This window comes from Cadophora gregata, assembly GCF_030347475.1.
Source record: "Cadophora gregata isolate MNR1 chromosome Unknown scaffold_1, whole genome shotgun sequence".
NCBI classification, from domain to species: Eukaryota; Fungi; Ascomycota; class Leotiomycetes; order Helotiales; family Ploettnerulaceae; genus Cadophora; species Cadophora gregata.
Window position 1 is genome coordinate 3,823,288 of NW_026695924.1, and position 18,001 is coordinate 3,841,288.

The 18,001-nt window shown below is 47.1% G+C and overlaps 10 protein-coding genes across 10 annotated transcripts; 6 read left to right on the plus strand and 4 right to left on the minus strand.

Moving 5' to 3' along the window:
* Nucleotides 1–41: 41 nt before the first annotated feature.
* Nucleotides 42–1,890, minus strand: ONS95_001232 (uncharacterized protein; the record flags this gene model as incomplete). Its single annotated transcript, XM_058494417.1, has 4 exons — nt 42–429; nt 529–659; nt 751–1,334; nt 1,875–1,890. The coding sequence occupies 4 exons, from the start codon at nt 1,888–1,890 to the stop codon at nt 42–44; spliced, it is 1,119 nt and encodes a 372-aa protein (XP_058364622.1).
* A 441-nt stretch (nt 1,891–2,331) lies between these two features.
* ONS95_001233 (uncharacterized protein) lies at nt 2,332–6,440 on the minus strand (the record flags this gene model as incomplete). The annotated part of the gene is made up of 6 exons (XM_058494418.1): nt 2,332–2,978; nt 3,032–4,434; nt 4,486–5,419; nt 5,472–5,907; nt 5,967–6,297; nt 6,385–6,440. 6 exons carry the CDS (start codon nt 6,438–6,440, stop codon nt 2,332–2,334), a joined length of 3,807 nt encoding a protein of 1,268 aa, XP_058364623.1.
* A 252-nt stretch (nt 6,441–6,692) lies between these two features.
* On the plus strand, nt 6,693–8,741 carry ONS95_001234 (uncharacterized protein). The gene is made up of 3 exons (XM_058494419.1): nt 6,693–6,719; nt 6,781–8,204; nt 8,262–8,741. Exons 2-3 carry the CDS (start codon nt 7,321–7,323, stop codon nt 8,494–8,496), a joined length of 1,119 nt encoding a protein of 372 aa, XP_058364624.1. The 5' UTR covers nt 6,693–6,719; nt 6,781–7,320; the 3' UTR covers nt 8,497–8,741.
* A 636-nt stretch (nt 8,742–9,377) lies between these two features.
* ONS95_001235 (uncharacterized protein) lies at nt 9,378–12,065 on the plus strand. The gene is made up of 5 exons (XM_058494420.1): nt 9,378–10,075; nt 10,191–10,927; nt 10,981–11,292; nt 11,346–11,558; nt 11,612–12,065. Exons 1-5 carry the CDS (start codon nt 9,624–9,626, stop codon nt 12,001–12,003), a joined length of 2,106 nt encoding a protein of 701 aa, XP_058364625.1. The 5' UTR covers nt 9,378–9,623; the 3' UTR covers nt 12,004–12,065.
* A 442-nt stretch (nt 12,066–12,507) lies between these two features.
* Nucleotides 12,508–13,054, plus strand: ONS95_001236 (uncharacterized protein; the record flags this gene model as incomplete). The annotated part of the gene is made up of 2 exons (XM_058494421.1): nt 12,508–12,615; nt 12,674–13,054. The coding sequence occupies 2 exons, from the start codon at nt 12,508–12,510 to the stop codon at nt 13,052–13,054; spliced, it is 489 nt and encodes a 162-aa protein (XP_058364626.1).
* Nucleotides 13,055–13,216: 162 nt separating this feature from the next.
* Nucleotides 13,217–13,759, plus strand: ONS95_001237 (uncharacterized protein; the record flags this gene model as incomplete). Its single annotated transcript, XM_058494422.1, has 4 exons — nt 13,217–13,293; nt 13,370–13,431; nt 13,481–13,559; nt 13,627–13,759. 4 exons carry the CDS (start codon nt 13,217–13,219, stop codon nt 13,757–13,759), a joined length of 351 nt encoding a protein of 116 aa, XP_058364627.1.
* Nucleotides 13,760–13,831: 72 nt separating this feature from the next.
* ONS95_001238 (uncharacterized protein) lies at nt 13,832–14,118 on the plus strand (the record flags this gene model as incomplete). The annotated part of the gene is made up of 2 exons (XM_058494423.1): nt 13,832–14,007; nt 14,058–14,118. 2 exons carry the CDS (start codon nt 13,832–13,834, stop codon nt 14,116–14,118), a joined length of 237 nt encoding a protein of 78 aa, XP_058364628.1.
* Nucleotides 14,119–14,172: 54 nt separating this feature from the next.
* ONS95_001239 (uncharacterized protein) lies at nt 14,173–15,108 on the minus strand (the record flags this gene model as incomplete). Its single annotated transcript, XM_058494424.1, has 5 exons — nt 14,951–15,108; nt 14,809–14,897; nt 14,644–14,700; nt 14,356–14,575; nt 14,173–14,296 (listed from the first exon to the last, which is right to left on the minus strand). The coding sequence occupies exons 1-5, from the start codon at nt 15,007–15,009 to the stop codon at nt 14,173–14,175; spliced, it is 549 nt and encodes a 182-aa protein (XP_058364629.1). The 5' UTR covers nt 15,010–15,108.
* A 397-nt stretch (nt 15,109–15,505) lies between these two features.
* On the plus strand, nt 15,506–17,879 carry ONS95_001240 (uncharacterized protein). The gene is made up of 2 exons (XM_058494425.1): nt 15,506–15,869; nt 15,935–17,879. The coding sequence occupies exons 1-2, from the start codon at nt 15,800–15,802 to the stop codon at nt 16,915–16,917; spliced, it is 1,053 nt and encodes a 350-aa protein (XP_058364630.1). The 5' UTR covers nt 15,506–15,799; the 3' UTR covers nt 16,918–17,879.
* On the minus strand, nt 16,865–17,998 carry ONS95_001241 (uncharacterized protein). The gene is made up of 3 exons (XM_058494426.1): nt 17,629–17,998; nt 17,392–17,515; nt 16,865–17,258 (listed from the first exon to the last, which is right to left on the minus strand). Exons 1-3 carry the CDS (start codon nt 17,754–17,756, stop codon nt 17,049–17,051), a joined length of 462 nt encoding a protein of 153 aa, XP_058364631.1. The 5' UTR covers nt 17,757–17,998; the 3' UTR covers nt 16,865–17,048.
* Nucleotides 17,999–18,001: the final 3 nt, after the last annotated feature.

The following is an 18,001-nucleotide window of genomic DNA, read 5'->3' on the forward strand; positions in this document are numbered from 1 at the left end:
AGAGGTCATTGGTGTTGGCAGGGAATGCTACCCATCTCCTTTCAAATAGTGATTCTGTACTTCTCCAACAGCTCACCCACAAGTTCAACTGGAAACCCATCCAACCTAATCCCTTTGTGACCAGTTCTCCCCTCCCTCCCAGCAACAAGAGAGTTCAAAATCGCCTCCTCAGTCGCCTCACTCGCAGCACGGAACATAGTATCCATACTCTCATTCTTGATGATCTTGATATCGTTGCTCTCAATGACGGAAATACCGTTCTTGGGAGTGTTGAGTACACGTTCGTTGGGCCTGTTACCGGTGGACAGGGAGAGGATGATGTCGCCTGAGAAGTTGGTTCCTACGCCGTGGCCGCCGACTTGTGTGAGTCCGACGGCGCAATGGCGAGAGAGGCGGACCAGTTGGTGGGGGAGCATGGGGGCGTCGGTACTGGAAGTGTTAGCTGGAAGTTGAAATCTTGTGGTGGGGATGTGAGAGGAAGACAATCGAGGAAAACAGAACAAATTGCTGAAGGGGTAAGAAACTTACATGAGAATGATAACGATACTTCCGTCATCCGCTTTGCCTCCTTTGACCTCGGTTTCCTTTGCTGACTCTGGCATATGAACGGGTGATCCCTTCTCCTTCAAAATCAGTTTTCCTACAGGAACTCCTCCAATCTAAGCAAGGTCAGCAAACTTCGAGCCAAAGTTGATAATCATCCTTTCAGCATCCGAAGCCAAGAATCTGGAGTGGAAAACACCAACATACCTGCATATCATGTGTATGTCCATAATTGCTCTGACACAAAACCCCAACCGTGTACTCCACACCCTCACTTCCTTCACCACCCTTCACAACCCTCGAACTCGTCCCCGTCCCACCAGGAAACATATGACAAGTCATCCCCGCCCCACCACCATTCTGCCCTTCCAAAACCTCCTCCTGCGTCACCGCATTCTCAAAAGCCTCCTGCACAGTCTCCGGCTTCAACCCCGCCTTATGCACATCATTCAACCACCAATCCGCCGTCTCAGCCACAACCGGCGTCCCATAATTATGGCTCATCGTCTCCAACGACGTGCCTTTATCACGAGCATTCTTCAACGTCCATTCCCAAATCTGCTGAAACACAGTCCCGAAACTAGTCGAGTTGGTAAGCGCAATAGGCATATTGGTGAAGCCCCAGTCTTTGATCTGGTAGGATCCGCTGACTTCACCGTTGCCGTTCAGTGTGTGCATTCCAGCGTAGCAGGGGATGGAGATGTCGTCTGGGGCGCGGGGGAGGATGACGGTTACGCCGCTGCGGACGGAACTGCCGTCTTCTCCTACGGTTGCTTGACCGACTCGGACGCCTGTGATGATTTGGTCAGTATGAACGTCTCGATGAAATGAAGAGAACTAGCCTTTGACGTCGAGAATCGAGTTCTTAGGTCCAGCTGGTAGCTGGCCTGGGGTGTACCCCGCATCTCTGATTGTCATGCGAGCCATGTTTACTCTGGGTATACTGTTATTTTCAAGATGCGTCCTTCAAATCTTGCTTTCTAAAAACAAAAAATAAGATTATAATCAAGCTTCCAGTTTGTCTTTATACTCCAGCTGCTATGGAGCTGGTGAAAACCCACAACGTCTTCTGACGTTACTGCAGCCGAAATATTGCCCAAGACCTTCCTAATCAAGCATCGCCCATCAATGACTCAGAACTTGAATGTAAGCTCAGCTATATCTCTCCAATGAAACCTGGATGTTCGTAGAAAAATTCGACTTGAAATGCAGGTACAAGATTACCCCGGAAATTCCTAGTGGGGCAAGGAGAGTTGAGATCTCGACTCAGAATGACTCATACGACAAGTTTGAAGAAGTGAGAAAAATGTACAGAGGGATCGAGGGCTTACTATTTGGAGTTCTCATGAATAAGGTTGATTGGTAAATAGGATGCTAGAAGGAAGTGATGTTGAGAGGAGATGGTAGGTGAACCCCACTTTCTATTGTGGGGGCATCGGACTTAAGCGAAGCGGAAAGGGGGGATGGTCAACCACAGCAGAACTTGTCGTGTCAGGAACCAGATACAGAAATCCATTCAGCAAATATACTTTGAATTTAGTGGCTTGTTTGAAGCAACCTATACACATATCTGCAGGAGCATAGTATGGTCTTTATCATCTAGTGGCATGTGGAAAACCGAGAAAGGTCACAAATATAGCCGAAGAAATGACAATCTGGCGATACGATCGTACAGGTTGTTCAGGAATCGGAGAAATTTCCGAGATTTCGATGGTCTCGAGGAATCAAGTATCATACTCTCAGCCGTGATTCAAGATATACATAAATCAAGTTTCCCCCTTCTTATCCCTACCAACACGTGACATAAACACTCCTCCTCCAGTCCAGTCCACTCCTGATCGGCACCCTGAAAGCCTGCTCCTTCGCCGCATACGTCCCTTTCAAAAACCCAAGGGTGTTAGTAGCAACAGAGTCCTCGTCTTTCTCTTTCGGGTTATACGTCTTCCAATCGTCCTTCCCTAATTTGAAGTCCAGGACTACAGCCGGTAGCTCCGCGGTTGGAGCAGCATCGAGGGCAAATATGGCTTGGGAAGAGCCGTCGTCATTTGACTTGACCAGAAACTGAAGTCCTCGAGCGTAGGATGAAGATGGGATGAAAAGCTTGCGCTTCAGAATCTGGATCGCTTGAGTTGCTGGGGCTGCTGTTGATTTGGGTGGAGAGGGGAAGCGGAATAGTTTTACTGCAGGGGATCCAAGAGCTGCGTAAAGTGTCGACTCTGCCCAGAAGAAAGAAGTCGGTAGAGAGAAACTGGTGTTGGCATATCGCCAAGTTGTTTCTATCGATGCTATAGCTGAAGTGTCGAGCGTCGGCACCTCAGTTGGCGATCCGAAGGGAAGGAACGGAAGCTTTGTGTATTTGATTACAAAGCCTTTCGTAGTTGATCCATATACTGAAGCACTGTAGAGCTCATTTGAGTATGTCGAAAAGTGGTAATCTATACTCGCGTTAGCATTGCAATTTAGTTCTTGTAAAGCAATTGCGTCCTACCTTGAGATATCATCATCAAATCCGGCATTGCCTTACTCGGAAGGTTGAAAGTCGATGTTTTCAGTGTTTTTGTGTTTAGGAAAAAGAGTGTTGATTCATCCTGTGGCCATAGTAGCCATTGACTGTCAGGTACAAAGATCGGCGCCGACTTCTGCAATATTGCTGCTTTTGATTTATGATGAAACCAATGTACATCTCCCGGACTCGTTGCGACTGACATAAACCATATCGCTGGATCGCTGGCGAGAGGTGCTGTAATAACTTCATCTTCCGAGGTTTCGAGCTCAGACTCAGAGTCAGAATCATCGTCTGCCTTTGAGGTCTTAGGCTTCTGTTGATATCGATAGATGGTCGCAGAGGCCGTCTGCTGTGACACGATCGCGCAATGCTGGAACTCCCAATCGCCTCGGTATTCTTTCAGCGTGTTTTTGATATATGACACTTCCGTACTTTCCTCGTGAGGAAATTCATTTTTTCTTGTCTGAGTATGCCACCTCGGCGAGGGTACGTTCCCTGTACTGTACATTTTTGAAAGATCCTCGAAACCAAAGCTTTTATCACAGCATTTTACTTTAACATTGTCCGGCTGGTCTTCAATGTACCAGAAGCTTTTTGACCCAAGAACTTTGGCGAAATATGTCTGAATCTTGTCTGGGTATCTCAACAGCACCTCTCCCCAGTCGCGGACAAACATGTGATAGCCCCAGTTCAGGTGATGTCCTTGGTCATCGTAAGTGTTCAACCACTGTGGCAAAGCATGCGCATAGAACTCTTCCACTGTCGAGGGTAGACCAGGGGTATTATTAGGGATAGACATATCGTAGCTATCCTCCTTGTCCTTAAAGGCTACGAGCTTCGCAAACATGTGCGGCGCGAATTTGCTCTGGACACGCACACACGTCCACATATTTGGAGACCTCAGTAGCTCTCGGATCTCATCATAAAAATACTCGCTCTCGCCTGCCTCCTGAACATGGTGGTGCCAGAATATCGAAGCGTATTTCAGGAAACCGTGATCGACGGTGTCGTCGTCGTCTAGCTCGGCGACGTCAAAATCCTCGTAAACCTCATAGTTGAGATAAGTCAAACAGCGACGACCAATTTCAGTATGTCCTTCTCGATATTTGATAAAGAACCTGTAGCAGCTTTCTGTCACGAATTCCATCTTAGTCGGATCTTGAGTGAGGAAGTCCCCTATCGATTTGTGCACCAGGCGTATGGTGGGGTTCGCAAAGTCGGCTTCGTAGTCTGCTTCGATGAACGGAGAGCATGCTGATAGGATCACGGCTCGCGTTCTCCGACGGCTCTCTGATGGCTCACTCCCAATTTTGATCGATAGCAACTCAGTGAGTTCGTTGAATGTCAGTGGCTGAATTGCGAGGATCACTGATGTGAAAATCATCCTGGCACATGTGTCAGCAACACCGGTAAATCCTCTTCGGAATGGTACTTACTGCGCCAACTCCTGATATTGCTCGCTACGTTGGGATAGTCTTTGCAAACTTCGAAACCAGCACTGTCCCAATTCGGGCTGAAAGTCATCGAGCGCTTCCTCAAACTCTTCAGAGCAAGTAAATTCTTCATTGCGGAAAGGATCCACAGTCAAGCGCATCATCAGGAAATTGCCCTCGGATAGTTCTGTGAGCCTTTCCAACTGTTCATCTGTACCGCATAGCTCACTGGACCTATCTTTGAGAAACTTCCGAATGTCTGTCTGAACGACATTGCTTGGCACGGAGAGGATCGCTGACTTGGAGTTCTCGAATCTCTTCCTTAACAGTCCTTCGTTTCGGCTGGTGAAAAACCATTTTGTGATACCATATGTCTTCTGATCGCGAAGTCGAAGCAGAGAGTCCAGGAGAATGCTCTCGTGACATTCATCAAGTCCATCAACCACAATCGATATGTACTCAATTCGTTTCAGAAGATATCCCAGAACTCGTTCGGCGAGCTCAATATTCACGACGAAGCTATCCTCAGAGGCAAAGTCATCTTGGTAGAGCTGATACAAGTCGTCTGGCACATACTTGATGAACTTCAACGCCTGAATTGCAAGGGATTTCAAAGCCGATATTGCTTTACACTTGTCGGGTTCGTCGAAACGACAGAAGAAATATATCACGTTCGTTTGATCCTTTTGCTCGGACTGCATGAAATGCTCAACAACTGACGCGGAAAGAACGCTCTTTCCAGCTCCTGGGGCGGCGTTCATCCACACAGTTGTACTCTCTTTCGACGACTGCCACTTGACAAACACCGGGTCTTCAAAAATCCATTCCGATGTTCCGACATGCCTGGCAGAAAGATGTCGGTTCAAATCAAATTGAGGATCAATTTTCGATGCTCGGCTGCCAGCAATCCATCGGCGAACTTCATCGTGACGTGAAACTAAGTTGAAAGTTTAGCGGCACGCTTGTGATTTGGTGGACAAAATTCTTACCTGGAGCTGGTCCATCGTAGCTTGGTGGACGAGGCGACACAGACCGAGTCGATGAATTATCAAGTGCAAGACCCAGCTCGCGCACTTGAGCTTCTTGATCTCGGCTGAAATTTGCTTGCTGCCGAACTTGTAGTGCTTGTGCCATATGCCGGATATTTTGCGCATTCTTGTCTAGCTTTTGCTTGAACTTGGCGTATCGTTCGTTGAGTGGAGTGAGCAGCCCACTTCCCAGGAATCGCTTTCCTCTCTGATTTAATATCTTCGAGGCATCTCTCAAGAATAGAATGATGTCTCTGTATGAGTTGAAGAGTATCCCATTCATAGACTTTTCCTGAGCAAATCCCTGCGAATAGATATGGAAGTACTGTAATTGAACTCCGACGTCCGCCATCATCTGAACAATTTGCTCGAAGTATTTCGTATAGCCATTGGCTAGCTATGATTGATATTAGAAACCTCTGTGTTTTAAACACTGTCCATTTTTGAAGGCTCTACCTGAAAGATTAGCTTCGCGCCACCATAAAGCAGGGCCGAAACAGCTGGATCTGCCTGGGTCATGACATCCAATGCAGACGTATATTGCAGAAGTCCTTCAACCAGCTGCTCAGACGAAGGAACCCTCCGAATGCCATTTTTCTTCCGAGGTTGAAGCTCCAGATCCGTTAAGTAAGTGGACAGTTTCTCAATTGTTTGCCGGGCGGGGTCATCTGTTAAATAGAAGCGACATGCCACCTGAATCACTTCTTTGTAGAAGATGCTCTTTCTATCTTCGTTGTCTCTCAGTTCATCTATGAAAGACAGTATTGCTTCGGCGAATGGATTCGAGCTACACGAAGGAGCAATAAGCTTCAGAGAGCGTGGAAGCTAGATATCGGACGAAAGCCCAATCGTTCCAGCGGGTGGCACCACATACCTCAATTGCGGGGAGTGGATCTTGGCGTCCTTCACGAGGGAATCGTCCTTCAACATCGTCTCGACTCTCCCGTCGATATCACTGCGCTGGAAAAGACCCGATGAACTCTGATAAATCGTCTCATGTTATCCTTTCGAGCGATGGCATTCAGCAGAGGAAGAAGCTGTCATTCATATTTGTCAGCATCTCACCCTTTAGTGATCGCCACCAAGAGCACTGTGGGTCGCATTGGGGGCCAAACTTTCTGATAACCTGCGCGCATGACAACACAATAGGCTCCTTGGGATGCTATTTTACTTCTACACAGATGCAGCTTATCTTGCATTATATCTCAAGCACGTATTTCCCTGTCCATCCAATCAAAACTCCACATCTGGGGGCTGATGTGATAGTAAGGTACAAGGTAAAAGAACATAGCCAGACGGCAAGGCCGCATCAGATATGATATGCGTATGGGCACGGCGCCGCTTTCGCAGGGAACAAAGCTCGCGCAGCATCCTATCACCCAAAGCCACCAACACCTACCTGTGCTCGCGACACTGTTATCAATAGCCGGAAAGAAGATGAATGATGATAGGGGAGAGAAGGATACAGCAAAGGAGGCAAGACAGAGCACGACCATCTTTTCTATCCTTGTCAAACTCGAATTATAACGGCTAGGCCGCAACAGGATCATCAGGCTCTGTGACTAAACCTTACTCAAGGTCTTTTAATAGAGGAGGAGTTGACATGATATATTTTGTGGCAATCATTAGTAAAAAAGCAAGAAGGAGATCCAAATTGCTCTTTCAATCTGCAAAATGTTGGTCACAAAGCTTTGTGGGTTGGCTGAATGCGGGTTGCCTCATCATATCTTAAATGCCACAAAGACGTGCAATTACTCTGGCTTCATTACAAGGTTCTCATCACGAAAAGACATCGCCCAGAATTTGAACAATGCCACAAATCATCGCAATCATCGGGGGGCTGGACGCTGATCTAATAATGATTGCAAATCGTATTCCTGAGCGAGGGGAAAGTGTTTTGGCAAATGAGTATCTCGAAGCCTTGGGAGGTAAAGGGGCAAACTCAGCGATTGCAGCCTATCGAACTTGTCACCAAAAGCCATTGGAACATGAAAGATATACTGCGGACTACGCAACAGCAACAGCAACAACCAAAAAAGGACCACACGCATTGACACAGCTCGCCATCGACGACGAAGACAACATCCAGGTCAAAATGATTGGCGCAGTTGGTGACGACCGTTACGGGGAGAACTTTATAGTCGAACTGAACAAGAACGGTGTTGATACGACTGGTATCGTGACAGTACCTAATACGCGATCGAGCATCTGTTTTGTTATGGTCGAGAATTCAACTCGCGAGAACCGATACCTCTTCACACAAGGAGCAACAGCAACATGGAAGAAAGAAGACTTCATTACGCCCGAACAGCTCGGAGGCAAGACCCCACCAGATCTCGTCGTCGCGCAAATGGAAATCGACAAGGAGATTGTTGAGACTATGATTGAGACTGCTGGCAAGGCTGGCATTGAGTTTTGTCTAAATGCAGCACCTGCGACCCCCATCGACAAAGGCTTCTACCAGTATCTCACTCATCTGCTAGTCAACGAGTCAGAAGCAGCCATTATGTCTGGCCGTGACAAAGGGGAAGTCAATGAAGAGACGTGGCCGGTTATTGCTCAGGAGTTCTTGAACCGCGGTGTAAAAAATGTGGTTATTACTCTTGGTGCTAAAGGTGCGTTTTACGCAAATGCAACGGATAGTAATCACTCTCCGGCTTTCAATGTCAAAGTCGAGGATACTACAGGCGCCGGGTAAGTTCATCTTTCTATCTTTAGTTCCAACGTGCATATGTTGACTATGACTATCAGAGATACCTTCACGGGGGCTTATGCCTCCGACTACCTACGCCAAAAAGCCAAGGGCGCTTGGGAAATCGAGAGCGCAGTTATCCGAGCAAACAAGGCAGCTGCAATCACGAGTCAGACAGTGGGAGCACAGGACGGCATCCCTTGGGCTGATGAAATCGATAATTTCGATGCCCCCCACAAAGCTCCCAGTTTTATACACTCAGATTCAACTGCTGGCATTACCAGCGAGGCTTGAGTAGATAAAGTTAGACGAAAAGATCGAAAGGCGGACAAGAAGGCAGAGCTGGTCATCGAGAGAGAGAGTCTCGGGAAATGAATTTCCATATTTGGATTTGTAAAATACCGGTTCATGATTCATCACGCTGTTTCACTGGATCGTTTCTCGTTTTCTCGTAGGCATCGCATTCTAGCCAATTCCCATTTAGTATTGCTGGTATAAAGTATGAAAGAGTGCAGTTGAGCAGGGAGTGGGTTACTCGACGTAGTTTATAATAAAGATGGCACGCCAAGCTATGGGGGTTCGGCTCCTACAGCAGTTTCAATAACTAGTGAGAAACCGCGGGGCTGAAATTCCACCCTTATCTAAATCTTTTTCCACCCCCCTCTCTAAGTCCTACCTACCTGTATCACAACTACCTTTTAATATAACACTTAGATATCTTAGGGAATTGAAGATTAACATATTTTAATTCAATTTAATAATTTATTTTTATCTGTAGCGTTATATTAATAGAATTAATCTGATTTCTTTAGAACTTCAAATATCTGTTCCTTCAGCTTGCCTTACACATAGACTACCTTAGGCTACCTCTTGAATTTTAAGCCGCAAATCCTGTGCAGCCTAATTAATTAATAACTTTACAACTAGATATTCAATTAAAACTAGGAAACTTGTAAGTTAGTTTATTAGTGTTCTAGTTTATTTCTATGAAGTTATAGTGTTTTATAATCGCTTTTCGTAGAGATGCAGGTAGGTAGGTTTTCAGAGAGGGGGGGGGAAATCGATTTTGATGAGGGCGGGGCGAAGCCCGTGGTTTCTAACTAGTTATTGAAACAGCTGTAAAGGTTATAAAGCGGCGCGCGCCGAGGCTACCGCAGCCGATTATTTTCCGCTCCCTTTGAATGAGATAACCTGACCCAGCTCGGGTGGTTCTAAGTATTCCTGTTGTAATGCGATATTTTAGCAAATCAGCTACGGAAAACAGCGACTCGCCCAGCTGAAAATCAGAGTCAATTCGCCGTCTAGTCGTTGGATAGGGTAGTCGGTGAGGCAGTTAGGTAGCTGGACAAGATGACCTGCAGGTAATCAGGGATGCAGATCAAATCCCTGACCGAACAAAGCGAGCGAGTCAGCACGAGTTTATGGCTGCTCAGGCACCCATCTGCCTGTCATGCTGGCGCCTTTGTATCTTGGGCTACATATTGCTCGCTCATCGCAAAAATCGCTGGTTCTCATTAGCAAACCCTAGAATCATGGGCGACAATAGCGACCTCGCGAAAGCGACGAGAGAGATCGAGGAGAAGACAGAGGAAGAGACCGAAACCGAAGGAACACGATGCGAGATCAAAAGTCTCCTGCTTCGATCCAAGAAAGGCGAGATTGAAATCGTCGAGAAGAACACGAAGATCACAAATGAGGATCCGTACAGCAAATATGCTTTGGTATCAAAGCAGTCGTTCGATGAGCAACACAAGCATACAGGAACGACTCTGGAAATTAACTCTCCTCAGCTTCTGGCCATGTTGAAGGATGTCGTTCGCTATTACCCAGGTGATGCCCTGGATTTCAGTACGAAGTTCACAATTGATGACCCGTACGTATATCCTGGAACGCCATATTTCTGTACCGAAGATGGCATTATCGACACCTCAAACACATGACAAATATCCTAATGGCATTTAAAGACATTTTACTGACTGTCGAGTCAGTTACATGATGTTGGTCCACCATAGAAAACAGATACAAGAATATCGTGAGGCCTCAGATGATGCAACGACCAAAATGCACATTGCGCTCCTTTTAGAGCATCTTGACGCCGAAGCCGGTGCAAAAGGTGTAGAAATCACCGAAATGGTCAAAGCCGGATTAATCACATTTCCTCTGCTCTGGATGATTTTCAAACCAGGAGACCTGATCTACCAGCACAGTAATGGCCACACTCGGCTGTTTCAATTGCGCAGACATGGCTACGGAGAGAGTTCAAGTGGCGGCAAGTATTTCGATATCAGCTGTTCTTTCGTATCCTTCGATGGTTTCAAAGCAGGTATTGCATCGGAGAGATTGAGAATCTGGGATAGACAAGAGTTTTTTGGCTTGTTCTCCGCAAACATCCAGTCACTCACTGTGTTTCCGTTGAAATTCCTCGACACTGAAAGTAGACTCAGCCTTGAAACCAAGTTGGCAGAAAGAGGAGAGCGATACTTGGGTATCACGGATATGTGTGTCAAGCAGTACCACGGACTATTTCTTTACCTCAAGCGCCCACCTTGGGATTACTACAATGAGCGAGCTGACTACGACGGCACGTTCTTGCCTGAGACCATGAGCGGACGTGTTGTCATTGATCCTCGAACATTCAACGAGGAGGCGAGAGCTAGGAAGGAGTCAATCGCAGCAGATGAGAGCGACAATGAAGGAGATGATGATGACAAGGATAAAAAGCCTGGTATGGATGCTCTACTCACGCCTGAGGACCGGCGGTCAAGCTGACCTGAGTAGAAATCATGGGGAAGGAGCCAGAACACCACACCGACAGCTTAGATCCTAGACTCTGCCCGCCTTACGTCTATGGATACTCACTAGAGAAGAAAGAATGGTGCAAGTTCTTCATCAACTCAATGACTGAGGTTGGATGGAAGAAAGACGCCATGGAATCACTCATTCTCCCAGATCCTCAGAAGCGATTGCTGAAGGGTCTGATTTCTGGTCACGAATACCCAGAACGTGCTCGTGACGAGACCAAGTTGAAGGGCAAGGGCCTTGTGGTCTTGCTACATGGTGCCCCAGGATCTGGAAAGACCCTGACAGCTGGTGAGTAGTTCACGTGGATTTGCGAAGCCACCTAAGTAACACACATAATACAGAAATGACTGCAGAGCACACTCGCCGACCACTGCTTAATATTTCGACAGGAGAGCTTGGAAGCTACCAGCATAGAATCGAGATTGAACTGAAACGCTTGTTGACCTATGCGTCAACCTTCCAAGCAATTGTCCTGATCGATGAAGCTGATGTCTTCCTTGAGGCTCGCAAAAGCGGTCCCTCAGATCAACTTGAGCAAAACGCCATGGTTGCTGGTAATGACTTGACCTCACTCCGTCATCTCAGTCTGTGGACTAACCTCTTGAAGTTTTCCTGCGCCAACTAGAATATTTCCAAGGCATCATCTTCCTAACATCCAACCGCGTCTCCGTCTTCGACCAAGCCATCAAATCCCGCATCCACCTCGCCCTACAATACACGAGCCCAGGTAAAGAAGTCCGACGCATGCTCTGGGAGAAACATCTTGCACAAGTGCCAGCCGACGAGATCGACTTGACCCTTGCCGAAGCCCTCACAACTGTCGAGGACACCGAGATGAATGGAAGAGAGATCTCCAATGCGATCACGACTGCGAAGACTTTGGCTAGAAGCGAGGGGTCGAAGCTCAAGTTGGAGTATTTGCAGACTATTGTGCAAGTTTGGAATGAGTTTGAGATTAGTTTGTTGAAGTTGCAGAAGGTGGATATGTTAGAGACATGAGAGCTTTAGAACCTGTAGAAAGATAGAGATACGACCATAATAAATGACTCGAAATCTAGAGACCTTTCTTCTGCCACTGGCTCTCCCTCTTCACACCCCTCGCTTAAGCATAAAGCTGATTGGTGATCAGCTAGCTGCGTAGCTGCAAGAATCGACGCCATTTTCATCGGATGTAACAGTCCAACAGTCAGCGGCGGGGCTTCGCAAACCACTCCAACGATTATTTTGCATCTGATGCTATATTGTTCCAGATTCATTCGAACGGCTATCTTGACTTTGCTGACATCAGCTACGTGACTAGGAGCTATAGCTACGTACATATCTTACAGAGCTGGCTTACCCGTACCATAATCTGACAGCCGGCAGACCTTCACGTCTTCTCTTGGCTGAGCAATTACATATTTTTGATCTTTTAAAATATCGCGGGCATCATATTTCATTGTTGCATTTCCAGCAGCAGTAGAGGATCGTTTCGCCCTCCTACCTGTTGACAAGCTAGTCGCCATGGGTTCCTCAGTAGCTTCAGAACAGCTCAACATCATCATCGTCGGAGCCGGCATCGCAGGCCTCACAGCAGCAACAGCACTCAAACATGCAGGTCACAAAGTCACAGTAAATTCCATTCCATACATTCTTCAAACAACAAAGAGAAAAATGCTGATCTTCTTAGATCCTCGAATCCTCCAAGCTCCTCCAAGAAGTAGGCGCTGCGATCACACTATCTCCAAACGGAACGCGAGTCCTAGCCAAGCTAGGCTTTGACTTCGCTGCCGCTCGAGGGGTCCGAATGGACTCTGTGGCTATCTATGCTGGTGATACGCTTGAGAAGCACGATGTTTATCCACCGGGTGCCATGGATGGTGTTGAAGATCATCTTGGCTTCCCGTACCGAGCTTTCCATCGTGTGGATTTACACAACGAGCTAAGAAAGCTTGCGCTTCAAGATGATGACACAGGACCGAGAGTAGATCTACATCTCGGGGTCAAGATTGTGAGAGACAATGTTCAGAATGCTGAGGTTGAGAGTGAAGATGGGGAGGTCTGGAAGTGAGATCTTCTTATTGGTGCTGATGGGTTGCATTCGTTCGTTAGAAGGACGGCTCTGGGAAACGATCTCGGGAGGAATGAGTGGAGTGAAGATGTGGGGTGGAATATTTACAGATGGTTGCTGGATACCAAGGAGGTGGAAGCGGATGCCGAGTTGAGGCCGCTGATGAGGAAAGCTAGGAGCACCTTCATTCTGCCACATGGAGATAAGAACTTACGTTTGGTTTGGTACTCATGTCGAGAGTAAGTCTTCCGCTTCTCAAACACTTCCTACTTTCACGCTTTAAAACCTGTCATTGCTCACTTAGCTTCTCAAAAGTGGCGAAGTCCAAAATCTAGCCGCGTTCTGTCCCTCAACTGATAACACGTCGGAAGGAGAAGGTAGGTGATCACCGACCAGTATCAGTGATCAACTCTGACATCAAATCAGACTACAGCCAATCAGCAAGCAAAGAACTCATCCTTGAGCTCTTCTCAGCATATCACCCTACCCTCCTCCGTTTGATCAAGTAATCCCTATCCCCTTTAACCCTTATCTCCATGCTAATCTCATAACGCAAGCTAACACCTTACCAGGAAAGCTGACACAATCAAGACCTGGCGCCTCCGCAATCGCACTCCTCTCTCCTCTTACATCTTCGGAAAGACAATCCTCATTGGTGACGCAGCCCATCCAATGTTACCCTTCAATGCTCAAGCCGGAAACTAAGCTCTTGAAGACGCGGGTGCACTCCTCACATTATTTTCCGATCTGCCAAGTAAACTTCATATTGCCGACAGAATGAAGATGTTTGATCTGGTCAGGAGAAAGAGAGCGAATCGACAGCAGATTATCTCGAGTGTTCCTGCGGAACATGTCAAGAATCTGGGCGCTAAGCTGGATGGATATGAGGAAGAAGGAGCGCCTGAGAACTCGGGAGAAGAGGGTATGAGAGAAAGATTATTTCGAGAGCTTAGGTCAGTCTTTTTGTTTCCTTGCTAGGTTCTCTCGCTAACATGACTTCAAGATACAATGTCTTCGATAAGTGCGAACAGGTTCTCAAGGAAGGTCTGGATCCCCAGCTATGATCGCTGTTCGTTGGAATCGGAAGTTTGTACACCTTTTAAACAGAAAACACAACTTCAAATAATTTCCTTCAACCTCCCCGTGAATGTATCCAGCACCATTCCCACCACATGCATATTCTCATTGATAGACGGGAAACTCCTCAAAAACTCCACATCATGCACCACCGTCTTCTCCGGACTGTTCTGAATTAGTCCACATATCCAAATTAATCCTCCAAAAATAATAAAAGTACTTACTCATCAACAGCACCATACAAATAACCCGGCTCCTTAGCAGCAAGTGCAGGATGCTTCGCCATAATCCTCTCATGAAATCCAGCTTCGTATGTCTGGCTCATCCCACAATCTGTGTGGTGAATCACAAGCACTGTTCCTACACTACCGATAGCATCTAAGTCAAGAAGAGATCGCAGGACATCTGCCGTTCGACCGCCTGCGTTGCGGATGATCGATGCTTCTGCAAATAAAACTTGTATTTAGTCTCCCTTTTTTCCGAAGAAAATTGTGAAGGGACACCTAACATACCGGAGAAATCGAGGTCAAGGAATTGAGTGGGATGGATTCGAGGGTCACTGCAGGAGACTTGGTTCTTTCGTTAGAGCTGTTGTGGTAGTGGTACTGTATCTGGACGGGATGTTTGGGTTGGGGGCCGAAATTGCGGGGTCATCTATGCGGGGCAGATTAACTCACTCACATCCGTTGACTTCCTACCCAGCTCCTTGTTTTTCTGGATACCAACACTGAGAAGATTTGGTGCTTTGTAAGTTTCTGAGTATTTCCTGTTTCCAATATTCAGCTTTTGTCTTCAATTCTGGTAGCATAGGGGTTATACAAATTCTTTGCTAGGAGATTCGCAACCTTGGTCTTGGACGCTGCGACGGATGCTGACATGGTGAAGGGTACTGAGAAAACCTGTCCGGATTAGAGGACAAAGATGAGGATTATTTCTTGGTTTCATAGAATGGACAAATAGTTTGAACCAAGACACGCTCAAAGCTTATAAGTCCTGGTTTCTCTCGCGGGCTTAAAGGCGACTGAAAAAGAAGCCATAGAGAGTGTTCACTAATCAAAAATACATGTTACTAGGTGCCGGCTGGAAATTCAGGTATGGGGGCATATTGATGACCAAGCCCGCAGCGGCAACCAGACTTCTGCATCTGGTGGAATAATCTGCATTACCCCAGATCAGGATTCAGATTTCTAAAATCCAATTAACGTCATTTTAAGGACCAAACTTAATTCCGTTTGATCATTGCTGCCGATTTTGCTGAGGCCATTGGTCGGTAACATTGTTTTCGGGGACCTCGCTTACCATGATTACTGTTCCTTTCGCGCGTAAGCAAGTATTCAGGGGTCTAGAAAGTTTGTCACCACGTCGGCCAAAGGTAAACAATATCAGAGGAGTTGAAGTGACACTATCGTGAAACTAGAACAAGAGAGGATGCAACGTGCGTATTGTTCACATTGCTTGCCGATACATGGATTCGAGTATGGGAGATCGTGAAGATAAATAGACCGTCAAGGTCGTAGCAGGATTGGCATCATTTTAACAATATTCATATACTGCATCTCTACTGTGTCCTCATTCAATCTATTCTGGTTCAAAATCTGACAATTTTTCGAAATATATCCAATCAAGAATCCAGTTGATCAGTTCGAACTCACTACAACAGACCCTTCAATGTCGTCCTCCAAGGAAACAATCTTGGTTATCGGCGGAACAGGAGCTCAAGGAGCTGCAGTAGTCAAAGGTAAACCGCAACAGCTTTTAATCACATTATCTACCAAATAACCCCGTACTAACATCTCCCCATAGAACTATCTCTCTCCAACAACTACACCATCAACATCCTCACCCGCACCACCACATCCCCTCCCGCTCTCTCCCTTTCCTCCCTCCCAAACGTGCACCTCATCCCCGGCTCCCCCCTCAACGAACCCGACCTCCACTCCGCCCTCGCAGGCACCTCCATCGTCTTCGTAAACGTCAACGGCTTCGCCATCGGCGAAAAAGCCGAGATCTACTGGGGAATCCGAATCTTCGAGATCGCTGCCGAGAAAGGCGTCCGCCATTTCATCTGGGGAAGTCTCGACTCCTCGTATCAAATTAGTGGATATGAGGCACGCTTTCGGACCGGCCATTTCGACGGGAAGGCGAAAGTTGCGCAGTGGATTGGCGCGCAGCCGAAGGATGGGAAGATGAGCTGGAGTGTGTTGACGAGTTGTATGTATGTAGAGATGTTGTCTGAGATATTGAGACCGATGTCGGAAGTGGTGGATGGTGAGGAGGTTATGGTGTTTAAGGCACCTGTTGGGGAGGGGAAACCGCCGTTTATTTATTTGAATGATTTGGGGAGGTATGCGAGGTGGATGGTGGAGAATCCAGAGGAGAGTAGGGGGTTGAATTTGAGAATTGCGACGGAGAGTGTTGGGTGGGAGGGTATTGCGAAGGCTTTCTCGGAAGTTACTGGGAAGAAAGCTGTTTTCAAGGATGTCACTCTTGATGAATACTTTTCTTCTGGAGTTTTCCCAGATCCGGATGCGAAGGTTGGACATTCCGTCGATCATGATGATGAGACACTTCAGACGTACCGGCAGAATTTCACGGGGTTCTGGAATACTTGGAAAGAAAGTGTCTTACAGAGAGACTATGAGCTCTTGGACAGAATTTTACCGGACAGAGTCAAGAGTGTGAAGGAGTGGATGGAACTGACTGCATATACGGGTCAGCCGGGTAACGTTCTGAAGGACTATGTTGACTTGGGCGAAGCAAGAAGCGCTGCTGCCGCAAAAGTTTAGCTAGAAGTCGTCACTCTCGTTGCTATAATATAATTTAAACTTTCCAAAACTCGTTAGGTGTGGGAAGGATCTCCACCACCTGTTTCCTCAATTCCTGTCCCTCCCTCGTTTTTCGAGCGTCCACTGTTCCCTCACATGCCTCCAGCAACCCTCTCCCCAGCCCTCCAAAGTGTCAACACCGGAACAGCCAATCCCAAAGCCCAGGCTCCCGACCTCGCAAATGCCAAAATATTGTTCTCGATACCAATATAAAGACCTGTATAAAGGACTCTCAGACCCAAGTATTGTACCGCGCTACGGTTGAGGTCTTCGCTGGGGATACCAGCTACGGTTCCAGCAATCTATCGAGCAGTTAGAGAACAGTGAAAACAGAACTAGTAAAGAACGAGATTTGAGAAAACTTGTGATATGCGTGTCATAAAAGATTCGAGGGCAATGACGTTCGGGTAACTTAAGGGATCGAGGATGGCGTACCATAGCAGCAGCAAAAAGCGGAAACCCCTCCATGGCATTAACATGTGCGCATTGTGCTCTATAAGATGAGTTCCAAACACTAGATGGGACTTTCCCTTTCAGCGCCTCCATATTTGTTCTTGGCCTGTAAAAGTATCAGCGTCATACATCCACAATCACGTGCACGTGGACATGCTTTCACTGTGGAGGATTGGGAAAGGCCAGCAGAGAACAGATGAATTGGAGAGGGAGACAAACATGCTGAAAGACCATTTCCCGCCAGTAGCAGCCATCATCCTGAGGGTTGCGTAGAAAGTGGGAGCGAGGGCCAGACCGTAGGCGGCGAGGATGGAGTGGAGTGCGTAGTTGGGTGTCGATTTATCCATCTTGTCTTTGTGGGTATCGTTGTTTGGAGTAGAATGTTGGGTCCGTATATATGATGAATTCCTCCTTGGGATGTTTGAGGTGTCTTGGGACTTGTGGTGTTGTATTTATGTTACCACTCTCGTACGAACGCGTTGTTCGATGTGGTCGGACCCGGACGTGACGAGGCACTACTATGCGACACGTGATGCCGCTACTGTATAAACAAGCCTCGGAGAACTACTGTAAGTCGGGGCTAATGGGGACA